Consider the following 24,315-nt stretch of genomic DNA (forward strand, 5'->3'; position numbering starts at 1 on the left):
AAATCTCATACTGGCTGATAGAGGTTATAACCCCGTTCCCTGTTCTGAAAGTCCGCTGTGGCCTGCCCCTCTCCTTTTTTGTAGGTCAATGACACAGATGTTACAAACATGACCCACACAGATGCGGTGAACCTGCTGCGAGCTGCACCCAAGACAGTCAGGCTGGTTGTTGGGCGGGTTCTAGAGCTGCCCAGGATGCCGGTGTTCCCCCACCTGCTGCCTGATGTTACAGTGACGTGCCATGAAGGGGAGTTAGGTAAGAAAAGTGCAAGCCGTGTCCCGGTGACTTTCTTACGGCTGAGAACTAACGGCTTTCTGTTCTCTGAAGGATTCTCTCTATCTGGGGGTCACGGCAGTCCACACGGAGTGGTGTATATCAGTGACGTCAGCCCGAGGTCAGCTGCAGCCGTGGACGGTAACCTCCAGGTGTTAGACGTCATCCATTATGTGAACGGAGTCAGCACACAAGGAATGTCCTTGGAGGAGGCAAACAGAGCGTTGCACCTGTCACTTCCCTCAGTGGTGCTGAAAGCAACAAGGTACCGAGCAGTAGTTTACAGCCTTGGTTGTATGTATGTATGCATGCATGCATGCAGTTAAGGTCATCGCTTACGCTTGCTCTCTCACGGGTGTGACAGAATCACTAATTCACGGCCAGTAAAAGAGCACCGTTAGAACAGAGCCCCCCAGTGGAGTATAAGAAACCAAGCAGGCCAGTGCTTCCGCGGGACTCTGATTGACAGGCATTTACCACACGCCAGTGTCTTCAGTTGCAAGTAACAGAAGTAAAGCTCCCTTCTGTTTGGCCGTGAAAGGGACAGTCATCAGGTCTGACTTGCTGTTCACCGTTCTCTCCGGACAGATCCGTTGTCTCTGTGGTGGTCAGATGAGTGTTTCAGTCCTGTGTCTCACACCTGCACGCCATACCATCTAGAGCCATCTTCAAGCAGAAATCTCTGCAGCCACCACACACACACTGATAGGGCCAGTCCCTGACTGCAGCAGAAGATAGAAACAAATTGGGTAGCTTTGGGGCGGTTATGCCTCGTTCCTAGAAGGTAGGGTGGGACCCACAGAGTGAGGCACAGGAGGGACACGCCCATGGCGCTGAATGCTAACAGCAGCTTCCTTCACTTGTAGAGAAAACTCAAAAAAAACACAGGTATTGATTTCCTATGGTTTCTCTAACAAGTTACTATAAACAACACAAGAGTATTCTCTCTCCAACATTTTGGAGGTCAGAAATATAAACAGAGCTCCCTGGGATGAAGTCAGGGTGTGACTGGACTATAATATGCCTTCTGTAGGTCACAAGAAGAGTCCCGTGTCCGTACCACTGTCCTTGTCTTCTCCCGCACCTCCCTAACCCAGGTTCAGAGTCAGCACCTGCCGTGCTCCCTGCTTTTGTTACACAGTTTCTTCCTCTCACTGGCTCTGCTGCCTCGGCTTTGACCTGTTAGGGCCTGTTAGGGCCCCAGCAACGGCAGCAGAGACCTAACGATCCAAGTTAAGGTCCCCTTTCCCTTGCTCTGTAAGGTGGCGTCCTCACACTCCTCTGGACTCCAGGAGAGTCATAAGCGTCCGCACGTCTTTGGGAAACTCACTCACCTCCCATGGCGCCCATGAATCCCAGGCTTTCTAGACTGGCGACTAAGTCAACTATGTGGAAGGGAAGTCGACAGTTGTGTCTATGAATCATTTCTTTCAGGGAGGAAAAAAACCACTGATACACTTGTTTGTTCTCTTTAGGTTTTGTGCTTTTTCCTAATCTCTTACCCAAATCTGTGTCTAAATGTTGGATCGACAACACAGTTGTTTTCCCTCAGTGAATGGGAGTAAATGGAAAAGGGAAAATATTTTGTGGAAATTAACATCGCCACCAAGCTTAGGTGTAGGTTGAATGTTTTGCCTCAGAACCAGGAGCTTGTGAAACAACTAAAATGTGTCCAAAGTGTGTCAAAGTTGCTTGAAGCCTGTGTAATTGCCCTTTCTTTGTCTGTTCTGCAGAGATGGTTTCCCAGTGGTGCCTACTTCAACGAGATCTGCCATCTCAGCGCCCAAGTTCACCAAAGCCAATGGTACAACACATTTCCTTTCACAGGGTTTACAGAAAGATGGCTTTCTTCCTGGACAGCAAATGGATATGGTCACTAAGCTGTTTTTCTTACCTTTCTAGAATGTTTTGCAGGATTAAAGTGAAAATAGTATAATTAAGTGATGACATCTCTAAAACTCAATATATTCAAGAAAAATAGGTGAGCAGAGTAGACCATGAAATGCACAGCGCAGTGGGCCTTAAGGCCTGCCCTCAGAGAGTCCTTTGATGCTTATATGAGCCTCCATTTCCTGTCAGTACCATCCTACTGGTGTCAACCTATTGAGGTTCTGATTGAGGCACGTACACAGCGTAGTAATTAGACATTTACGGAATGTGTCCTCTGTGCCAGGGACTCATGCCTGGGGCATTGTGATTTATGAATATTCAAAGAAGTGTCTCCCTCACGTGGCAGCCAGATGACTGAAACAGTACAGAAGCTGTAGTGGCACTTCTCTGTAATGCTTGTCTGGACACGGCATTCTTATAAGTGCTTGAGTCCTCATGATAACTGGGTAATAATAAACTTTCCCCTTCTTCGAAGAGGAAACTGAGGCACGGAGACATTATGAACTTTTCCCAAGCCCACAAAGTTAACAAGAGTAAGTCCAAAACTTCAACCCAGGAAATCAGATTCCCACTTGTTTATATAATCAGGTCCTGCATCTGTAGCTAATGCTGAGAGAGATGTGAGGCGCAGAGGATTGGGGTGAACTAGAGCCCAGTGCCTTGTACAGTGCAAGTCTTCCAGGTTTGCAGAGAGCAGCACCTGAGAACTGAGAGCAGCTGCTGCTGGAAGCCCCGCCATTTGTGTGTTAGCACTAAGGCTTCTGAAAGCCAGAGGTTTGCTCCCTGCTCTCCGTCTGTCCGTTCGCTTGAGAGTAGGCTGGCTCATGAAGCACTTGTCTTTCCAGGGCCCCACACTCTGGAAAACACCTTGGCATCTGCCTGGTCTCTGTCTTGACTCCTGTGGAACTAAGTTCTGTGGGGCCAAGAGGGTAGAGAGAGTTCAGGAGTGGACGTGGAAGTGGTACATAACCTGCCTGAGATGCCTCACGGTGAGCCAGGAGGCTTTCAGATTGAGTAGCTTAGTACTATTAGGCTTTTCAAATGATTTCTCTTAGAGGTCTAAAATGCTCTATATATTACGTTCAAATAAAATGAAGAGATCCTTGGGGGTCTTTGTAGCTTCAGCCACAAAGTTAGAGAATTCCACAGCCTCCATCTATCTTCCTACCAGAATTACCTACGGGTCATTCTCAGAAACCCTGAGCTCACAAGCTGCAAAAAGGAAAAAGTCAGTACTGATCTAGAAACACACTAAAGTACCGTTCCACTTACCCACCACATGGTGCCTGTGCTAAAGCATTTTATGAAACCAGGTGAGTCACCTCTCCCGTACAGTAGTAGAGTGACTACAGTGCTACACTGGTGACATTGGAACGCCGCTCCCATCCAGGCGGGATAACTTCCTTCAGTGTCTCCCACTTGAATCGCTCAGTCCCACACAGCTTGTTGTGTTCTGTGGGAGTGGGTGCAGGCTCTCCTCTGTGCCCCAGGCTGCCTTCAGATTCATGGCAGTCCTCATGCCTCGGCCTCCCAAGTGCTGGAATTGCAGGTGTAAGCAATATATCTACCTCCAAATTGGCTTTTGTTTTGTTTTTTGTTCTTTGGGGGTTGTTTGTTTGTTTGTTTGTTTGTTTGTTTGTTTGTTTTTCAAGACAGGGTCTCTCTGTGTAGCCCTGACTGTCTTGGAACTCAGTTTGTAGACCAGGCTGGCCTTGAACTCATAAAGAACCACCTGCCTCTGCCTCCGAGGGCTGCTATTGAAGGTGTGCGCCACCACACCTGGCCCCAAATCAGCTTTTACGTGAACTATTTTTCTATTTTGTATTTTACATTATTTATGTTTTCATATTTTTGTGTGAACAATTTTCTCACCCCTGGTGTGGTGATGCACACCTAATTCTGTCACTTGGGAGATGGAGGCAAGAAGATGAAAAGCTTGGGGCATCCTCAGCCTGGGCCATATGGGTTCCTATCTCAAAAAATAAAAAGAATTTCAATGTGAGGTTTTTTGTTTGTTTGTTTGTTTGTTTGTTTGTTTCACTTTGCTTTGCTGCTGATGCTGCTGCTCCTCCTCCTCCTCTTCTTCTTCTTAAGTTAAACCCTTTTCTAATACTTTATTCTGCTTACATGGTTTGCATCATTTATATTCCTTCCATATACAATTAAAAATAACACCCTTAGAAATACTGGGTTTCTTTATTTTATATGGATCAGAATTCTTTAAATTTTTTGCATTGATCTATTGTGTGTGTGAGAGAGAGAGAAAGACAGACAGACAGACAGACAGACAGAGACAGACACTGATAGACAGACATGCCACAGCATATGAATGAGATCAACCTTGAGAAGTCAGATCTCATCAGCTCAGGTGGTACCAGCCTTGGCGGCAAGCACTAACCCTGCTCTTCCATCTTACTGACCTGTCAGAATGTTCAGTTGAGTTCCATCTTCAGCATTGTGTATCTTGAGCAGTTTCTCTGTCTCGCTTGTAATTTTAGTTGTCTCACATACCACTCTGCTGTTCCTTTCAGGCCATCCCAGAATGGAGTCTTGTGGACAGCCTGCACTCACGCCTAAGAATTCATTCTCCAAGGCAAGAAAAAATGTTCCATTCATGTCATAGCTACTTTCAATAGCCAATGTGCTTATGTTTCATACCAAATTGATTTCCTACCTAATGTTCTGAAGACACATATGCTGACAGTAGGAATCAATTGCTTTGCTAAGTAAACTTACAGGGCCTCCAGGCCTGCGCTATTTGAAGCACTGGCTCTTTTATGGCTCATGACTTAACTTGGTAATGCTAGCATCAAGCTGCTTCGTGTGCGCAGTTCCTTCAGTTGTGGACTGTAGGACGAGAAGTGTGTAATTAACAACAGTTGCTCTTCTAGATTGGTGTTAGCCACAAGCAGCCTGAGAAGGCTAAACCCCTGGCACTGGTAAGGAGCAATAGTAACAGCCAGAGATAGGGTTGTTTCTTTTAAAGGCTCAGCAGTGTTTTGCCAGATAGTAAAGTGAGATTTTAGACCATTTAGGATTAGCACAGAGACGTGTGGAGTAATTTGGCAAAGCTTCAAGTGTTCTGTGATTCTACTTTGTGCACTTATGTGTTTCGATAATATTTAATTTTACTGTTTTCTTCCTTCCATGTTACATGATTTTTCTGAGAATGCCATAGCTGGATTTGTATTCTGTTGAACTGTTTCATGCTGCACTCGCCCCATAAAGTCTAGGCCAACCCTCAGTATTCAGTGTCTGCTCATGTAAAGGCATGTCTTCCCATGTAAAAGGATTTGCTCTTTAGTAATTTGAAGGAAAAAAAAAATCCCACTATCCCAACATGATTCTGGACATGAGATAAGTTTTGAAGAAAAAAATTCATATAGTAAACAAAGGCCCTATCCTATGCCTCCTGATACCACACCATGCCATAGCATACATTTCACAGAGAAGTCCCGAGGCGCAGTGCAGCAGGAGTGGCGTTGAGGCACAGCGGACTGTAGCACCACAGTAGCGTCTGTGCATGTGCTGTGCTTGCTTTGCACTGTAGCAGATCCTCCTTGCTGCTGATGCTCACAGAGCCTCACAGAGCCTCGCAGAGACGCAGCGGCTGCGTTTTCCGGGTTTCTCCTGTTACTGCTGCTGGAGGGTGTTTGTTTCCTTCCTGAGTATGAGTGTGCTGAAACAAAGAGTGTAGAGTTTATACTGGATTAACGTCAAGCCCTAGAAACCAGGACTTTTACTATTTTGGGCGCCAACATTTCTGTTGAAATTCAGTTTTCCAGGAAGTCTCCCTCACAGCATTCTGTCTCTGAGCACTAATGCCCAGACCATGAACTTCTCGGGAAAATGGGATTTCACAAACAGTGATGCTGTGAGCTTACATCGCCAGCTGACAGGATGTAACTCAGTCATGTCTTCCTGCTTAGTAAAGAGTTAGACCTTCAGAGCAAACCGCAGCACACAGTTACTGGAATTTAGTCATTCAGCTTTACAATTTATCCTGTCTACCTCCTTTTTTTTTTTTTTTTTTTTTTTTTTTTTTCTTTTCTCTTTTTTAATTACTTATTTTTCTTTTATTGAACATTGATGGTTTCCATACACTACATTCTGATCGTGGTTCCCCTCCCCCAGCTCTTCTGAGATTACCCCCACCCTCCCTATCAGAGTCCAACTCTTTCTGTCACTCACTCTAAAGAGTAATAATCAAGTAAGATAAAACAAAAACAAACAGAAGAAAAAGAACCAAAGAAAAAGCACAAGATATACATGTTTGCCTACACTAGAATCCTTAACAGCACAAACTGGAAGCCATAATGCATATGAAAAGGACCTGTAAGATATATAAAATAAGGGGCTGAAGAGATGGCTCAGAGGTTAAGAGTGATCAGAAGGTGATCCAATGCCCTCTTCTGGCCTGCAGGTGTACATGCAGATAGAGCACTCATATACACTAAATAAATAAGTAATTAAAAAAAAAGATACATATAATAAAAATTTTAAAGTCCTATCAAAAGCCAGGGCAGTGGCAAACACTGTAATCCCAACACTCGGGGAAGTAGAGGCAGGCAAATTGCTGAGGCCAGCTTGATCTACAAAGCAAGCCCAGGACAGCCAAGGCTACACAAAGAGAAACCCTGTCTCTGAAAACTAAAAAAAAAAAGAAGTCCTGTCAGAACTTTATGAGACGAAGAAGCTCCAAAGATACCATTGAGATCATTTTGTGTTGACATCTACTGCTGGGCACTGGGCCTGGCCTGGCCGGAAGGGTGGTTGGTATCCCCAGTGAGCCTCTGATGGAGTGAGTCAGTTTCTCATCAGTGGGAGGTCACCACTTGGACATAGAACTGGAGACCAGATAGGCCAGGGACTTAGGGGAAAACCAAATACTATTGTCCTGCTGGAGGAATGTGGCTAACAGTGTACTCACCAGTCAGCTTTTCCTCCACCATCCCCTCCTGCGGTAGATGAGAACAAGCAGAGAGCCAGAGCTGGCAGAGAGGGAGAAAGAGGAAGACAGAGCCAGAGAGACCTAAGGGGCTCCGAGAATCCTGGGAAGAGCAGGGAGATGGCGGACACAAGGAAGCAAGGCCCTTTAAATGAAGCAGGACTCGTGGTGGCCGGAGCATGCGTGAGGGCTGCGTGAGCCTCGTGTGTGAGCAGACACGTGCCCCCATCCCTAGCCCAGAAGCCATGTCTTTTTTCCAACTGTGCTGGCAGTTGAGCTGTGCAGGTGTTCTAGCAGTGATACATGACAGCTACACCATCTTAGAGGCTCTGCTCCTTAAGCGCGTCACAGCCTGTCCCTGCACTGGAACGTTGCGTTCAGTTCAGGGGATGTATTATAATTACGTAGTCATCGATCCATTGTTACATCTGCAAATTCACAAGAGGAAGGAAGGAAGGAAAGAAGGAAGGAAGGAAGGAAGGAAGGAAAGAAGGAAGGAAGGAAGGAAGGAATTAAGGAAGGAAGTTAGGATGGAAGGAAAGAAGGAAGTTAGGAAGGAAGGGAGTTAGGAAGGAAGGAAGGAAGTAGGAAGGAAGGAAGGAAAGAAGACCGACTGACCAAAAATAATTTTCCTCCTTTCTTTCAAATTCTAGGCCTTTGCAATCTTGTTAAACTTCTCTAAAATGTTATGCAGAAGACAGTTTTCATGAAATATGTCTCAAGTAAGAGCTTCGTATAGTTCAGTTATTTTAAGAAACAAGACAATTCCAGGTGTATTTGGTGATGGGCACTCCCGTCCACTTTGCACACTTACTCTACAGGCGTTTCCTGTGCAGTGCACAGATTCAAGGCGCGACGATGCAGCAGGAGTCCTGTACTAAGCAGATGGGGAGGAGCTGCACCCAGCCCTCCATCCCAGGGGTCACACACAGTGATCAGGTGCTGTGCTCTTCTGCTTCAGGTTAATGGCGAAGCAGTGACTGAGGCTCTGCACCCGGAAGGAAGACGCTCATCTTCTCAGATGACGGAGCCAGCAGACTTGACTGAAACCAAAGGTAGTTTTCACATAAGCCATCCAGTTACTGTAAATGATCTGAAAGTTCAGTACTGAAAATGGGTTGTTTATCCCGTTCTGTCACCTCACATGCTAATAGAGCTTTTGAAAGGGAAGAGTCTTCAAAGAAATGAAAATAATAAGAGAATATAAAACTAGCGCTGTTGATTGCCTAGTGTGCAGATGTCCTGCACCCATTCTCATCTCTAAGGATAAATTGACCAAAGTTTAAAAAGACAGTTCCTGTGTGCAGCCTTTGTAGACCACAAAATGGTCTAGAAGTTTTATATTGAGGATATTTTATATGACCTGTTACATCCTTAATCTTCAGAAGATAGCATCTTTATTTCTTTCATGAATAAATAATTTGCCATTAATTTTATGAAATAGGCATCAAACTATTAATATTTCATGAGAAAGTATATCTCCAATATTGATTTTCATTTATTGCTTCTGAGCTGCATTTGTGTGGTGTTTGTCACAGCAGCCAGCATACTTACTTCCAGACTAAAAGGAGCAGGTGACTATGTCTCCCCTTCAAAGGAGATGCTTAGAACTTCAGAGTGCCTGGCATGTTCAGATTGAGACCTGTCCCTTTCTCATATCAGTACTTTTCAAATAAATTACTGCTTTTCAAGAATCAGATTCCCAGGATGATGACTTCTATGACGATCCTCAAGAAGCCGAACTTATCCAGTCCTTACTGGATGTTGTGGACCAGGAAGCCCAGAACCTCTTGAATCAGGCGAATGCCACCAGAAGGGCCTGCTCTCCAGGTGGGTGAGCCCCATGAGTACATCAGCGTGCCCAGGAACTCAGGCACACATGTGGGGGAAAGTTGTTGAGAAAACCTGAAACATGTAGGTAGCACCTTCACTCATCAGTTTCTGGGCAGTGTTTTCAGAAGTAAAATAAAGTTTATTGTCTTTTTCATGTGTGGGTGAGTTCCTTCACTGCTGAGATTTAAGCTGTTTCAGTAGAGGTGGCTGTGGGTGTGGCCGTGAGTGTGGCCGTGGGTGTGGCTGTGGGTGGAGGGCTTGCCTCACATGCATGAAGCCCTAGGATCAGTACCCAGCGCCATGCAGGTTGTACATGGTAATATACGCCAACACTTGGCGTAAATTCCGGGCCAGCCTGGATTGCATGAGACGCTGTCTAAAAAGCAAGCCAAAAAGTATCACTAAGTGTCATAGCTTTTATTTATAAATGTATTAGCCTAGACATCGCCCCTCCAGTTGACAGTAAGCCGCCGTTAAAGCATTGTTGCCACGCTTTCTCTGCTTTCCCAGTTGGGGCGCTTGCCCACTTGGCTGCTGTGGGGGCTCTATTTGTTGCCACTATTTGTGGGTGAGCGAGACCTCCGCTGCAACCTCTGTGCTGTCTCGCCTTCCCTTGACTGTACGCTTCTCTCCCAGATCCGTTGAGGACAAACGGGGAAGAAGGGGCAGAAGATACTGACTGTGATGGCTCTCCATTACCTGAGGACGTCCCTGAGGTGAGGCCTGGACCGTCGTGGACAGCCTGCGGGGCTGCACCTCACTAGAAGTCTGTTTTAACCCTCAGGTGAAACAAATGGCGCTGTCACTTGTTTTACCAGCAGATTAATTACATTTGCGGGGCAAGGGGGTCATCTTATCTTATTACACTGCAGTGTCATCTGCACCCAGCAAAACTCTGAGTCATTTCTCAGTTGAAAGAAAGAATGGCGTGGTGGCTCACACCTTTAATACCAGCACTCAGGAAGCAGAGGCGGGTGAATCGCTGTGACTATGAGACCAGGCAGAGCTACACAGAGAAAACCCTGTCTTTAAAAAAAAGATCATATGACTCTTGTAAGTCATAACAACCTAATTATATTTCACTACAGTATTTTAAAACTGACATTTAATAAGCGGTTTTCTAAAGTCCCCTTTAGCTATAAATAAATAAAAAGCTTTGCCCGCCACTTAAAAATTTGTCATCTGTCCGGGCGTGGTACTGTACACCTGTAATACCAGCACTCAGGGAGGCAGAGGCAGATGTATCTCTGTGAGTTCAAGGCCAGCATGATCCTCAAAATTAGTCCAGGATACTCAAGGCTACACAGAGAAACCCTGACATGAAAAAACCAAAACACTAATTAATTAAAAAAATGAAAAATTGTCACCTAAAATTTTTCTTAAAAAAGAAAAACAGCACAGTATGTATATTCTTCATTATAGTGACCTATAATAACATATTTATGTCAGAAAGCTTTATTATATTGATTTTTAGGATACTCATTGTAAAAATTAAATGTAACTATTTAACAATGTAAATTTAGTTTTTAATCATCTGTCCATACTTAACTTTTCCTCTGCTGGGAAAAAATGTTGTGACCAAAATAACGAGAGGACTTTGGGACTTATGTTCCCAGAGAGTTGAGTCCCTCGTGGAGGGGAGTCACGGCAGCAGGCACAGTAGCTGGAGCAGGAAGCTTGCGGGCTCCATCTTAGACCTGAAGTGGAGAGAACAAACTAGAAATGGCAGATCTTTAAACCCTGAAGCCACCTCCAGGGACGGACTTCTTCCAGCAAGGCCACGCCTCCTAGGCCTCCCTGAACAGCACCACTAACTGGGGACAGAGTATCTAAGTGCCCAAGACTGGGGGTGTCTCATTCAAACCACCACAGATGGTTACAAATAAGACTTGGGTTTCTAAGTGCCATTCCATTGCGCACATGAAAGCAGCCATTCTGTTCAGCAGTGGTCAGGTCCAAGGTCGACAGAGCTCATAGCTTGGTAGCATGGCAAGGCTTCTATGTCACTTTTTAATATATATCTTAACACATGTTAGAAATTTCATTTTCACTTAACAGTCGTTCATGCCCCCTTTCCATATGAGCACAAATACAAATTTGCCTCATTTTCATATCCTAATGCTCCTCTCTCTTCTCATGAGAGTTGGGAGTGTCATCTTCTGTCAGTCTTTCTCTGAATTACTTTCAAACATGGGCTCTTCCTTCTACAAATTAACTTTACCTTTACTATTTGAGATTAAAGGCTTGAACCACCAAGCCTGGACCTAAGCTTTTTTTTTTTACCTGAAACTTGCTCTCTGCCAGGCTGGCCTTGAACTCAGATCTGCTTGCGTCTGTCTCCTGGATTAAAGGTGTGTTTGTATTCCAGCCAGATCACACAGACTAGAAGGTCTTTGGATGTGATCTCTTGCCAGAGCAGCCAGGTTCTGAATTTAAATTCTATATATAATTAAAATAAAGTAAATCTTTTCTTTAAAAGAATAGCTTTAACTCAAGGTAAGCAAAGAGAGTAATTAATATGAACCAGCAAAGCTGCATGGGCCACTGAAGACGCCTCAGCCCCTTCTTGTGCTGTGGTAACTGAATGTTGTGTGACATTGCAATACAAGAATAATAACATTAGCTACACAGAAAGTAATTCACAGAACTAAGCTTTATGAGACTTGTTTTGTTACAGTAAACTCATTTGATTTATTTCTCTTCATTATAGTCAATGAATGGGTATGAAGAAAGAATAAGCAGTGAAAGGTAAAAAAATAACTTTTTTCAATTTTTTTCACTTTGCTCTTTTTATTTTAATGCAAGGAAGATTTTTTTGTTTTCCAATAAGAGTATTCATTAAATTATGGAACCATGGTAAAATATAGATAAGATTTTTTTTGTTTTTGTTTTGTTTTTGAGACAAAACTATAGCATATAATTTTGATTGGCCTGGAACTCACCTTATAGACTATAGAACCATTCCCAAAGACCCGTTCAGTCGAGGATCAAAGACCTGGAGTCTGCAACTAAAGACGCTGCTGTGTGCTTCACTTTCTTTAATGCCTACCATGGATTTTAAGAATTATGGGTTGGAGGGTCTTACTTAGATTTAGAGATTCTTGTGTTTATTTTAATTTTTGTTTGTATTTTAGACAAGGACTTGCTATGGTCTTTGCCCAGGCTGGTCTCCAACTCCAAGTGATCCTCCTGCCTCAGCTTCCAGAAGAGCTGACAACACAAACACGTGCTGCTGTAGCTCGTTCAAATCTGATTAATTTTTATGTCTATTTACTTACTGTGTGTGCATTTGAGTGTGTATTGTGTTGGCGCACATGCCAGGTCACGAGTACGGTGGTCAGAGACCAACCAAGGCACTTCCTTTCCTTCCATGTGGCTCTCAGGGATAGAACTGGGTCATCGGGCTTGGTGGCACTTTGCCCGCCGAGCTGTCACACCAGCTCAGGACGTGTAACAATATTGTAGCTGTTACAGAGAAAAATAAGTGACTTGAGTCATGATACTTTAAATTATCTTGGAGACATTAAATATTTTGAATGTGTTTGTAGGCATGGCTTAGCTCCGGCATCTCAAGAAGAGAAGCCTATGGAAGATGAGGTGATACGGGGAAGCCTCGGCTTGCCAGAAGAGACAACCAACCGTGAGGATTCCAACAAAGGCAAGAATTTATGGCCAGTTCTTTTCATTAAAACCAATAGGTATGGAAATTGGTGCGTTAAGTGGTTTTCACAGTACATGGATGTGATTTGGCCATGTGTATGTGCTCTTTGGTTTATGTATAAAGCTACTTTGGGTGTCATAACCAGATTATGTGCACAGCTAGAGCCTAAAGCTTTCAGGGGCTTAGGGGAAGCACAAACTACAGTGACCTTATAGTGGAAACAAAAAGGTCGTGATTTTGCTGTTGTGTAAAGGGAACTCAACAGAGTCTTCTTGCGTGCAGTAAAATTGGTGAAATCTCCGAAATGCAGAAGAGAAGTTCCCCCTGACTGCCATGCTTCATAGGAGCAAATTGTGCATCCCGCTAGCCAGGCCCCAGCCAGGCACTGAGCTTCTCAAGGGATCTTGTCCATTCCTGTGTCCCTCATGGTGCTCAGCTCCTGCCACCCGCACGGTAGCTGCACCACCACCACCACCACGGCCTAACTGCTGGAGAGCTAAGGAGCCTCCTGCATGGGTGGGATGGTGGTGGCCTTCCATTAAAAATAATCCATACAGCAGGTACTCCTGGGGGCCCAGGTCCTTCCCGGGCGCTTTCTTAACTGGGCCCCCAAATGGCCCAAAGAAAGTGTTCTTCTAACTGGGAGTCACAAGCCTTCCAGACTGGAGCAGTGGGAAAGTGGCTCCTTCCAGGCTAGGGGAGACAGCTGTGCAGGAGCAAAAGCCGAGTGGACTGAGTCATCTGCCGGTCAGCCGTGCTGCTCTGCTGTCTCCCATGTGGGCACGCCCCTTGTGTGAGCTGATGGGGAGTGAGAGCAGGCTCAAGTGAGCTCCCTTACTCATTAACTCAGGTCTGGGGAGAACTGAAGAGCCAACTGGTCTTTTCTGATAGATCACCTCTTCCTGACGAATGAGGAGCTGGCTGCCCTGCCAGTCGTCCAAGTCCCTCCCTCTGGCAAGTACACGGGCACGCAGTTGCAGGCCACCATCCGCACGCTTCAAGGCTTGCTCGAGCAAGGGATCCCTTCTAAGGAGCTGGAGGTGAGTGGCTTGTGCATTTATTGAAATGGAAAATGTGCCCTTGCCAGCCCAAGGTTAGGAAAAACTCCCAAGTCTTTGAAAGTACCAATTGCTTTCTGCCTAGTATTCTTTTGCTGTGAAGAGACACCATGGCCACAGCCAGTCTTATAAAGAAAACCGTTTAGTTGAGGCTGGCTTACAGCTCAGAGGCTACTCCTCTATAGTCATGGCAGGATGCATGGCAGCCACAGGAAGAGAGTGAAACACTGGGCCTGGCTTGAACACTGAGACCTCAAAGCCCTCCCCCAGTGCCACACCCAGCGGGACTGTGGGGGTCATTTTCATCCACACCACCACACTTTACAGCAGTGCCCTTGTTCAGCTAACTTCCAACTCTTAAAAAAAAATTTTTTTTATCATATCTAATGATAAATTAATTTTCCCAGTGAGGAGCCTGATGATATTAATTTAACAAGATCATATGAACTGCTCAGAGCTCGATGGATTTTCCTAACGATATCCTGCATTCCTCATATATAAAATACAAAAATATTTTTAATAGAAAAAGATCCAGACATAATGGCATGTGTGCTGCTATGTGCTTGCATTCCAAAGATTCCGTGGGGTCACTCAGTAATGGAGGTGTCCGCCTCCTCCTTAAGGCTTGTTCTGTAGAGATGGTTGCATCTTCGGTAAGGTTTAGTCACCGCAGGCTCCATCACTGCATCTCTAAGGTAGAACTTGGTTTCTCCAGCCCCAGCTTCTTACTAATTTCTAAAAGATGTGTCACCACATCGGTTTCCATGCTACCTCTGCGGAGCTGTAGGTTCCCTGGGGGCTGGAACTGTCCCTTTCCTCACTGCCACATTCCCAGTACTTACTACAGTGCTGCACGTGTCGGTAAAGAGGCCGTGGAGAAGCCTTTGCTGAACGAAGGCACGAAGGAGAACGAGAAAGGGTTGACTGCTGCACAGTGGACTGTCTGCTACAGCAATACCATGTGCTGTGGTCTGTGACCCTGAGATGGTACCATCAAGAAAATACTCCAGATATTGCCTTAAACCAAACTTGATTTTATAGGTTTTTTTTTTCTTTTAGAATTATAGACATGTTAAAACTGAAATTAAAACTTAAGTTAAGAAGTGCTATCTCCTGGTTAGCTGATCGTGACATGCCCAAGTCACGGGCGCCTGCAGGTGATACATTGAGCAGTGGCTTAGGAATTCGTACTGAAATCTCTGTCTGTTAGCACTCAATCTGCCCTGATGAGCACAGTAGAAAGAAGCGTTTTCCTTGACTAAATAGTTAACCTGATGTCCTTTTTGTTATTTGTAGAACCTTCAAGAACTAAAACCTTTGGATCAGTGTCTGATTGGACAGACTAAGGAAAACCGAAGGAAGAACAGATATAAAAATATCCTACCCTGTGAGTTCTTGTCTGTGTGAGCGTGTATTTCCTGTGTGTGTGTGTGTTCCCTGTGAATTCCTGCCTGTGTGTGAATGTATGCTCCCTGTGAGTTCCTCTGTGTGTATGTGTATGTGTGTATGTGTTCCCCATGAGTTCCTGTGTGTCTAATGAGTGTGTGAGTGTGTGCTCCCTGTGAGTACCTCTTGTCTGTGTGTGTGTGTGCGTGCGTGCATGTGTGTGTGTGAGAGAGTGTGTTCCCTGTGAGTTCTGATGTGGGTCTCATTGAGTGTATGTGCAATGAGTTCCAGACCAGCCAAGGCTACAAAGAGAGGCCCTTCTTTAAAAAACAAAAATCTAAGAAAGCTTTTTAAACAGAGTAGATCATGGTTCAGCATTGAGTAGATAAGACTTGTTGCCAGGTACGATGGCGCACACCTTTAGTCCCAGCACTCAGGAGGCAGAGGCAGGTGGATTGCTGGGAGTTCGAGGCCAGCCTGGTCTACAAAGCAAGTCCAGGACAGCCAGAACTACACACAAGAGAACTGTCTCTGGCCAAAAAACATTGAGATTTGTATCTTGAAGTCAGAATGGGACAACCGATATACATAAAAATAATAAAGTTATTGTTAGGAAACAAACTACGGACTAAGAAAGAAAAGTCAAGCAATAAAATTTGAAACCTATTTTCAAAGATTTTACCTTGGTTGCCACCAAAAACTGCTTGTTAAATTTATAAATACTTGCTGGGTGTGGTTGCACACACCTTTAATCCCAGGACTCAAGAGACAGAGACAGGTGGGTCACTGTGAGTTCAAGGCCAGCCTGGTCTACAAAGCAAGTCCAGGACAGCCAAGGCTACACAGAGAGACCCTGTCTCAAAACAAACAAACAAAAATGTATAAATATTTAAAATAATCATGAGGCCAGGACAGTGACACACAGATCAAGAAAGATGCTTGCCACTGAGCCCAGTGACCACATAAGGAAAGAAGAGACAGCCCTGTCAGGTTGGCCTCTGTCTTCCACACATGTGCTGTGGCACCCACACACACACACATACACACACACACACAAATAAAGTAATACAAAATGACAAAAAGTGCTTGTCATGTGTATATTGAGAGTTAGACATGTCAACAGTGTCCCCAGAAGCTGCTTTGACACTGCGATTTCAGTACTAACTTCTGTTCTGTGGACGTGTTTTGTCCCATCATTCAGGACTGTTGTCATTGGCATCAAATTAATGACAGAGAAGTAGGGGGCTGGGGAGATGGCTCAGAGGTTAAGAGCACTGCTTGCTATTCTAGAGGTCCTGAGTTCAATTCCCAGCAACCATGGTGGCTCACAACCATCTGTAATAAGATCTGGAGTCAAAATGTAATAAATCTTTTTAAAAAAAAAAAAAAGACAGAAAGTAACAAAAGTGTCTATTTCTCTAATTGCTTACTATGAAGGTCTGCTTGAATTTGTTACCTTTACTTGCACTTACATCTGTTGGCACATTAGTAATTCATTACAGTAGTAACCCAAGTGCCATAGACAACCACCACACTGTAACAAGAAACAAACACCGCGTGGACTGAGCTGTTTGAAAACGCACACTATCAAAGCAGTGGCGACAGGTCCACGGAGGGCTGCAGGGGCCACTGTGGCCTGTGGGACGCTGGTGACTGTGCATGATCATGACATAGCACTTTCACTGTGGCCATTCACAGATGACACCACAAGAGTGCCTCTTGGAGATGAAGGTGGCTACATCAATGCCAGTTTCATCCGGATCCCAGTGGGGACAGAGGAATTCGTCTACATCGCCTGCCAGGGGCCTTTGCCCACCACCGTGGGGGATTTCTGGCAAATGGTCTGGGAGCAGAGCTCCACAGTGATAGCAATGATGACACAGGAGGTGGAAGGGGAGAAGGTCAAATGCCAGCGCTACTGGCCGAGCATCCTTGGCACTACCACCATGGCCAACGAGAGGCTGCGCCTGGCCCTCCTGAGGATGCAGCAGCTGAAGGGCTTCATCGTGAGACTGATGGCCCTGGAGGACATTCAGGTGGGTCTCACTCCTTCCCTAAGCCTGCCTCCTCCTGCGGCTGCGACTGCTGTAACGCAAGCCGTCATCTATGGCTTTATTTTTGAGACTAGGTCTCATGTAGCCTAGGCTGGCCCCAAAATCAGTACATAGCCACAGACAACCTGGAAGTCCTGATTCTCCTGCGTCCACCCCGAGTGCTGGGATTGCAGGAACATGTGATCCTGGACACACTAGCACCCAGTGGAGTGTCAAGCGTGGCCTCTTACAGTAAGATCAGCATTCTTTGCTTAGGAGTAAGCAGCGCAGTGTGGTGAGACGCTGGAACAGACTTGCTGTTTGTTTGTTTGTGTGACGTGGTTTCTTTGTGTAGTCCTCACTGTCCTGGAACTTGCTCTGCAGTCCAGGCTACCCTGAACTTAGGAGGTCAGCCTGCTTCTACCTCCCAATTGCTGGGATTAAAGGTGTGCACCACCACTGCCTAGCAAAGGTTGCTTCTTTTAGGGTCCAGCATCTAAGTAGACTAATTCAAGCTGTTTTTAAAAATCTGTGATTACCAAAGCATGTCTTGTAAAGACAGCTACCTACTAAGAATGTGAAGATGGCTGGACCATAATAGCTGTCAATTAGATACAAATCCTGCTGGTTGGCTGCTCTTTGTCTCTTCAGCATCGCATCCCCTTGCCTTGTGCACCCTACCCAGAAGTATGAGCTATGTGGAGCCATGTTTCCTACTGAATATTCATGCTGGTGTTAACAGCACTGTGGCAGAAATGAAGCAGTGAGAGAGACAGTGAGACGCAGGCTCAGCAGTGAGACAGGAGGCCTGAGAGGGCATTCGAGAGACACTAAGGAGATGACCGTGCTACGAGGGTCCTGGGGGAGTGTAAAGGCTCTAAGGCTGAACGCTGCCAGCGTATTTAATTTAAATGAGCCCACAGGAGCTAGGCATGACTTCGCCTAGTGTGCCCAGGGCACTGAACACCACCCCCAGCTTCTAGGACTATGAGGGGGGTGGTGGCAATGGAGGAGGTGTTAGCCGTGTCTTCCATGTGTTTCTTTTCTATTACTGTTGTCTTGCGTCGCTGTCTTGCTGTGTACCCTAAGCTGGCCTTGAACGTGCCATCTGTTCTTTGTCTAAACACTGGAAATTAAGTATATACCACCATACTCAGTTTTGTGTATTTAAAATGCCTTTTTATCCCTTCCATTTATTTTTCTTTTGATCTGATCCAATATACCACTCAAATTTGAAAAGTTAAAATAATATTCTGAGGCCCTGAGTTAGGAACAGTGTGACAGACATCATGAGTCACTCTGTCTTTTACACTTTCAGACAGGAGAGGTGCGACATATTTCCCACCTGAATTTCACCGCCTGGCCAGACCATGACACACCTTCGCAGCCAGACGACCTGCTCACATTTATCTCCTACATGAGGCACATCCATAGGTCAGGCCCAGTCATCACACACTGCAGCGCTGGCATTGGACGTTCAGGGACCCTCATATGCATAGACGTGGTCCTGGGACTAATCCGCCAAGATCTGGAAGTGAGTACAAGACATAATCTACTGCCTGTTAAGTGTGTAATGATGCTCATCGGACGCTGTCCCTCCTTACTTACCTCTTACCGCCCCTAAGCTTCTCTGTGAGATCCAGTCAGAACTGTTTCTACGCCTACAGGAGGCACTGAAGGCCAAGACAATCCACTTTTTAAAAGAAAATCTTGGGCTTTGTTCTTGTGGTTGCCTATGGATAAAAGATGAATATTTTTGTTTGAAAATTAACGCTAATGTATTGCTCTAACTGGTCACTCCTAATCTTTAAGGTATTATTAGATTAAATAACAGTGTGATCATACTTTGATGCTAATCTAAGTCAGCATAAAGCCTACTTAATTGCCAAGGTGTCTTGGATCCAACTCTGTATGTACTGACTAAAGCCGCTGTCTCTTAGAGGATTTCAGATGGAGCAGTTCTGTCCAGGGCTTGCTGCTGTTGCGAACTGTGATGACTGAAGAGAGGCAAGCGCAGCAGACCAATCTGCCCTTAGTTCAGACTGTTAGGTATCAGCTTCATTTTATTCTGCATTTTATTCTGGACAGCAGTGTGTGAGCAACATTGCTAATTTCAGAGAAAGAACGTCTGTTGGCTCTGATTCTGAGAAACACCATGAATGTATCACAAGCAGTCAGTTCACTAAGCCATTTGTACAGGAGAGTCCCAGCCCTGGTGAGGGCAGGCAGGGTGCAGAACTGTGCGTGGATCAAGTGTGCATCCTCCAGGCTGTGTCTAACATGTTGCTCTGTGTCCTGGCAGTTCGACATCTCCGACTTAGTGCGCTGCATGAGACTACAGAGGCACGGCATGGTGCAGACAGAGGTGAGGCCTCCTGCTCTAAGGAGGGTTGCTTTCGGATGCTAATGCTTTAGAAGGTCTCTTAAACTTCTATTTTCTTTCATCTTTTTCTTTCTGAGATGATCTTGCTATGTTGCCCAGGCTGACCTGGAACTGTAGGGCTGACTCTTCTTGCCACAGCCTTCTGGGTAGCTGGTGTGCCAAGGAAGGCACCACCGCTGCCCAGTGACCTTTCTTTAGAGTTTGCTTCCACAGTAGAGCCTAACGCCAACATCCGTTGTCACAGAGGACCTTTGTTTAGCATGATAATTTATTCAAAAAATAATTAACCATTTTACACTATCATTTTAGATAATTACCTTTAATTTTTAAAAAGTAGAGAAATGGAGCTGGAAAGGCAGCACATCCAGTGAAGTACTTGTCACAACAGCATGAGGTCCTAGGGTTGATCCTCAAAAGCCACATAAAACCCCAGACGGGCTGGGAGGGTACACTCAGCCAAATTCCTGGGGTTCACTGGCCTGCCAGCGTAGCTGACCTATGAGCTCTAGCCAGTGAGCCCCTGTCTCCAATAAAAAAGGGGGGCGGGGCAGGGGTAGCCAGCATATAGGAAACAACAAGCAAGACTGGCATCTGACCGCCTCACATCCGCGCATGCGCACACGCACCACACGCCGGGAAAGGACAGAGCGGAGGAGGAAGTGCAGCATCCGCAGTAAGTTGCTCACAGAGTGGATGTTTTTGGAGGAGCAGAGTAGGAAAGCTGCTGAGACCTGCACTGTTGAGGGACACTTTCAGGCCCAGCACAGGCTCCAGTCTTTAAGGCCAACGAGCAGCGCAGCGATCTCTGCTGGAGTCCCCAGACAGAATGGAGAGGCGGAGCCCAGCAGCGCAGTGACGCCAAGAAGCTTCCACAGGGTGGTAGCCAGGCAGCTCCCACAAGCTGTGACATCAGCTGAGCCGCCATCAGAGGAAGTGTGCTGTTCGAAGCCTCACATCGCTACGTCCCTCCACCTCCCTTTTTTCTGTGTTGGTGCTGTAAGGTAGAAAAAAATGTTTTCACATGTCCAGAGTATGCTGCCATGAAGGGGAAGACAGTAGGCCTGTCCGGTGGCGTGGAGTGGCAGAGGCATGGAGAGACCAGGCAGGAGGGAGCAGGGCCAGGGCTTGGGATTCCCTTTGAGAGAGAGGCAAGCTGCTGAGCCCTTGTTGACATGCGTGTGCTAACACTCCACCTGAGTGCTGGTGCCTCCGTCCTGCTGAGCCCTTGTTCACATGCGTGTGTGCAGCAGTGACAACTGGACCCCGTCGCGGCTGTCGTTTCCTCACTTTCCATTTCATACACTGTGGGGTTTTTAAGGGTTTTATTTTAAGATCTGCTGGAGCCGTACTTACAGGCACGTGAGCCCCATGCAGATGCTCTGCAAGGACAACACGAGCTCTGCATTCATGAGCCGTCTCTCCAGCCCAGTCTGATTTCCACCCGTTTATTTTCAGATGCATTTATTCTTTGTCAAATAGCAAAGCCCCTCAGATGGCAGCATCATCAGCTTAGACATCAGCGGCGCCTTAAGGGCTGTTCGCCAGTGCTCACCAGCTCCTTTACTCTTCTGACTAAAATAATTTCATATTTAAATAATTCTTAAAGATTATATTTTAATTTTTACTTCCATGTTCTTGTTCTGAAATATTTAAAGAAGCTTGTTTTAATAGATTCTTGGTTTTTTTTTTTTTCCACATTTTAAAATGAGATGAGTTCAGTAAGTCTAGAAAATCTAGACTTTAGAGATTGGGGTTATAGCTCAGCAGTAGAGGTATGTCAAATAAATTTTTTCTGTGTCCCCCCCTTTCCCACCGACCCCCCTGCAGGGTCAGTATGTTTTCTGCTATCAGGTCATCCTCTATGTCCTGACGCATCTTCAGGCTGAAGAACAGAAGGCGCAGGTGGGCCTCCCACAGTGACACAGAGCATCCGGCGAGTGCCCCCCTCCCTCCCTGCCTCCAGCATACGCCTGCGCTCCACTCAGATGAGGACAGCAAAGCCAAACAGTACCCAAGATGCTGTGTTTTCACAGCCACCTTAACCTCTGATGTTATCAAAGTCTTTCATCACTAACGGAACAAGGCACCATTTGATCAGAGTGCACGTTGTTACAAAGAATGCTGGGTCTATTTTTAATGTACCAAATCTTGTTTATAGCAGATCTTTTTCCAGTATTTTAATAAAGTAGATTTATTTTATAGGGGATACTTGAAGCCAGTGTTTAAGCTTTTATTGACAGTAATATTGGCATAGAAGAGAAACTAGCAATGTTTACTGCATCAGTTTCTAATGTTTACTATATACAATTTCCTGTAATATATTTATATACTTTTCATGAACATGGAGTTATCAGATACCCCTTTGTACCTGCATCATCGTTTTTAATGCATCATCTCACTTTGTAAATAAAATTACACCTTAAGACATAGACAACCCATTCGGGCATCTTCGGTGTTCTTTGTAACGATATCCTCTGAGAGGCACATGTGGACCCAGTTGGTCAGGTCACACCAGGGACCAGGCATGATTGCTGTTCATAAGGGCTGGCTTGGGAAATGTAAAGTCCTGGTCAGATGTTCAGAATACATAGCCGACCAAGGCGCAGTCAGAGACAGCAGTCTGCTCCTGGTGGTTTATGTTTGGCTTTGCTGAGCAGGAAGGACGGGGCGCATGCGCCAACAGCATGCACAGTGTCTCTCTGAGACTGTGCTGGCAGACCTCACCAAGTCTTGACACTGGCACACCCACTCCCCCAGTTCTAACACGCAGGACTGCTGTACTCCTCCCAGCCTGCTCTACTTCTGAGCCGTTTCTGATCTTAGGAGGAGAGGTGGGATGCGTGCTTACAGGGAGGGGTTCTGCAAGCTGCACACAGCCCATGGTGCTGCCTTTGACTCCCTACCAGGGAACAGGTTTGCAGACTCATCCTGCCACACCAATGCCTACCTTACAAGGTCCTTTCTCACCTTCCCCACCCTAACCAGAAGTGTGTTCGTAGGTTAAGTTGTAACCGACACTGTAATTGTGGGTAGAGGAAGGTGTTAATGGCCATTGGCTCTGAAGAGGTCCAGAGTAGGGAGGGTCTCTGGGGCTGGATGCAGATGCCCTTCCAGTTCGCGTCATTTCTTGGGTGGCCAGAGCTGATGGCTCAGGCAACTGATCAGGATTAAAGAAAGAAAGAGGAAAAAGAGCCCAGAGTGTCTCCTCTAGGGGCTGGCTATACTGCGGCCCAGGGAGGAGAGCTTAAACTGACCACCTTTTTTCCTATGGCTGAGGCTGTAAAAGCGGCTTCTGGCTAGAAACTGCACAGGGGTCGTAAAAGGAGGCCCTTTGATCTGTAGACAGGCCTCTTTGCGGAGATCTCCAGTAAGCAATGGAAGCTTAGGCTCATTAACCTTAGAAGGCTGGTGGCCCTGAGTCTGCTAACTTATTTGCAAATCTACAGGGAGATAAATAAAAGACATAGAAAATAAACCACTCACACGTACATTCAAGAGAAAAGGTGGATGAAGTTAGGCATCTTAACTTCAACTAAACTTAAGCTTTCTAACTTCAACACTGTTTATTGTTGGTGACCATACTTATACTTCTGAGAAAAGAGAATTCATAGTCAAAAGAGAACAATTAATCACAAAAACAGATGAATTCTAAAATACAACAGGTTACATGTTTTAAATCTAAACATTTCTTATCTAAGTATCCATTACATAAGTTCACAGTGAGTTCAGAGTAACAAGGCCTGAAGGTTGCAAGAATATATGACTTACCAACTAGGACAGACCTAACTACACATTATCCAGCTAGCTCTTAGCTCATAATGAGATCAGGACAATAATTTTAACTGTCTTTCATTCTACGAAGCAGAGTAAAATCAGACATCTCTAGGCAGCTTCATTCCAACTTAGGTTCATGGGAGTTTAAACCAACTTGCATATATTTATGGTGAAATACCAGGATTCATGGTGCCGTCTGGAGTGGAGGATTATCTGAAGCCACAAATCTGCTACAAGGTTACCCTTACTGAGGCATCAGGAGGTCCATAAAGGTATTTATTGCAGCCATAAACTAACTTTAACTTTTAAAACTATTTGAATCAAATCAGGAATTCCATAGTCAGGGATTAATTCACCTGAATACAAACAGTACATCTTCAACAAAATCCTATGGGAAGTTGCCCAATCAGAGCTGGTCAATACCCAGAAAGTACTAGTTCACACCAATGCCAGATGGTTTTTTCTGTGTAATCTTGGCTGTCCTGGACTTGCTTTGTAGACCAGGCTGGCCATGAATGTAACCCTGCCTGTCCTGGATTCACTTTGTAGACCAAGCTGGCCTTAGCCTCACAGTGATCCACCTGCCTCTGCCTCCCTGGGTGCTGGGATTAAAGGCGTGTGCCACCATGCCCAGCTCTAATGCCAGATTTTAGAGAGATGCAACAAAGCATAATTGACAGGGTAGTCAGAAGTTGGAAGCAATTCTGAGGTACGTCATGATACAGACCTTGCAAACACCAGACCACCCCCTAGACAGCCTACATGCCTAGTGAGCTCCCTTAACAGGATGGCTCTTGGCAGAGAGGGGAGGGTCCATTGGTCTCAGAAGATGCCAGCAGGAGCCAGCACAGCTGGAGGAGTCTTGAATGAGACTTTCTAGAAAGAATGTAACTGAGAAATAGAAAGGGGAGGACGATGCAAGTTGAGGCGTCTGGCTGTCATCCAGTTGGAAGGCTTATTGTAACTGTCAGTGCTCCACCTATGGAACAGCAGGGCCACGGTGCCAGGCGACATGGCTAGAAAGTGAGCCAAAGCATACCATGGCTCAAACAATGATTGGTTCTAGTTTACATAA

The 24,315-nt window shown here is 45.6% G+C and overlaps 1 protein-coding gene across 1 annotated transcript in view; it reads left to right on the forward strand.

Annotated features, from left to right (window-relative positions):
• Positions 1-21,900, forward strand: part of Ptpn13 (protein tyrosine phosphatase non-receptor type 13) — a 117,453-nt gene extending 95,553 nt beyond the window's left edge. Inside the window, 16 exon segments of the mRNA XM_051170873.1 lie at positions 85-256; positions 329-539; positions 2,008-2,078; positions 4,696-4,757; positions 8,074-8,167; positions 8,805-8,942; positions 9,582-9,661; positions 11,656-11,693; positions 12,494-12,603; positions 13,498-13,646; positions 14,961-15,051; positions 16,749-17,086; positions 18,402-18,617; positions 19,386-19,448; positions 21,294-21,374; positions 21,376-21,900. Of these exon segments, the coding sequence (XP_051026830.1) occupies positions 85-256; positions 329-539; positions 2,008-2,078; positions 4,696-4,757; positions 8,074-8,167; positions 8,805-8,942; positions 9,582-9,661; positions 11,656-11,693; positions 12,494-12,603; positions 13,498-13,646; positions 14,961-15,051; positions 16,749-17,086; positions 18,402-18,617; positions 19,386-19,448; positions 21,294-21,374; positions 21,376-21,540 (2,079 nt within the window). The 3' untranslated portion in view covers positions 21,541-21,900.
• The last annotated feature ends 2,415 nt before the right edge of the window (positions 21,901-24,315 follow it).

Source organism: Acomys russatus, chromosome 28 (genome assembly GCF_903995435.1).
Source record: "Acomys russatus chromosome 28, mAcoRus1.1, whole genome shotgun sequence".
NCBI lineage: Eukaryota > Metazoa > Chordata > Mammalia > Rodentia > Muridae > Acomys > Acomys russatus.